This window comes from Branchiostoma belcheri, unplaced genomic scaffold (assembly GCF_001625305.1).
Source record: "Branchiostoma belcheri isolate BF01 breed outbred unplaced genomic scaffold, Haploidv18h27 scaffold179, whole genome shotgun sequence".
In the NCBI taxonomy this organism is placed as follows: Eukaryota; Metazoa; Chordata; class Leptocardii; order Amphioxiformes; family Branchiostomatidae; genus Branchiostoma; species Branchiostoma belcheri.
Window position 1 is genome coordinate 173048 of NW_017803257.1, and position 941 is coordinate 173988.

The following is a 941-nucleotide window of genomic DNA, read 5'->3' on the forward strand; positions in this document are numbered from 1 at the left end:
CTCTTGTAAAGCCCCTCCATCATCTTCAGCGCTTCTTCATAGAGACTTACTGCCTTGACGTGATCTCCTAATTTTCCCTGAGCTATTCCCATGTTGGTGAGTGCTCTGGCGGTCTCACAATGTTGGTTGGTCGGGCCGTAGAGCTCTTGGTATATCTGTAACGCCTTTTCAAAGAACAAAAGGGCTTTTTTGTTATCACCGGTAATATCCCAAACGTTTCCCAGGTTACTGAGAGCACAGGCAATGTCGGGATGGCGCGGTTCTTTCCCTTCATGTGTTCCGTTCGCACCATGGATGACCTTCAACATGTCCAACGCGTTTTCGTACAGCTGAATAGCTTTTGAGTAGTCGCCAAGTGCTAGTTTAACCGCCGCGAGGTTACTGAGGGATGTAGCAATGGAAGGGTGCGCCGCTTCCTGCCCGTGGCTACCCTTGCAGATTTCCAATGCCCGCTCGCAGTATTTCAGGGCCTTCTCGTGTTCTCCTGTCAAACAGCATGCTAATCCAAGGTTGCCTAGACCCAAGGCAAGGTCTGGGCGTTTTATTTTATCCAAAAGCCCTAAGGAGTCCAACATCTCCAGTGCTTCTACTAAAAGATGGGTTGCTGTAGAGTTATTTCCAGAGTTTGCCATAGCTCGTGCCATATTAGCGAGTGTACAGGCGGTTTCAGGATGTGGGGTGTTCTGGCCATGGAGCTCCCGATTCATCTTCAATGCCTGTTCAAAGAATACAAGAGCTCTTTCATTGTCACCGGAGATATCACAAAGTTGCCCCAGGTTGTTAAGAGCGCGCGCAATGTCGGGATGGCGTACCTCGTCTTCCTCATGTGTCTCGTTTCTGCCGTGGATGATTTTCATCATGTTTAAGGCCTGCTGGAAAAGCTGAATAGCTTTTGTGTGTTCTCCAAGCTCTTTGTAAACTGTTGCAAGGTTACTGAGAGA

At 48.7% G+C, this 941-nt stretch overlaps 1 protein-coding gene across 1 annotated transcript in view; it reads right to left on the reverse strand.

Moving 5' to 3' along the window:
* Positions 1 to 941, reverse strand: part of LOC109467225 (tetratricopeptide repeat protein 28-like) — a 9173-nt gene that overhangs the window by 2823 nt on the left and 5409 nt on the right. The window contains 1 exon segment of the mRNA XM_019765169.1: positions 216 to 484. Within this exon segment, the coding sequence (XP_019620728.1) occupies positions 216 to 484 (269 nt within the window).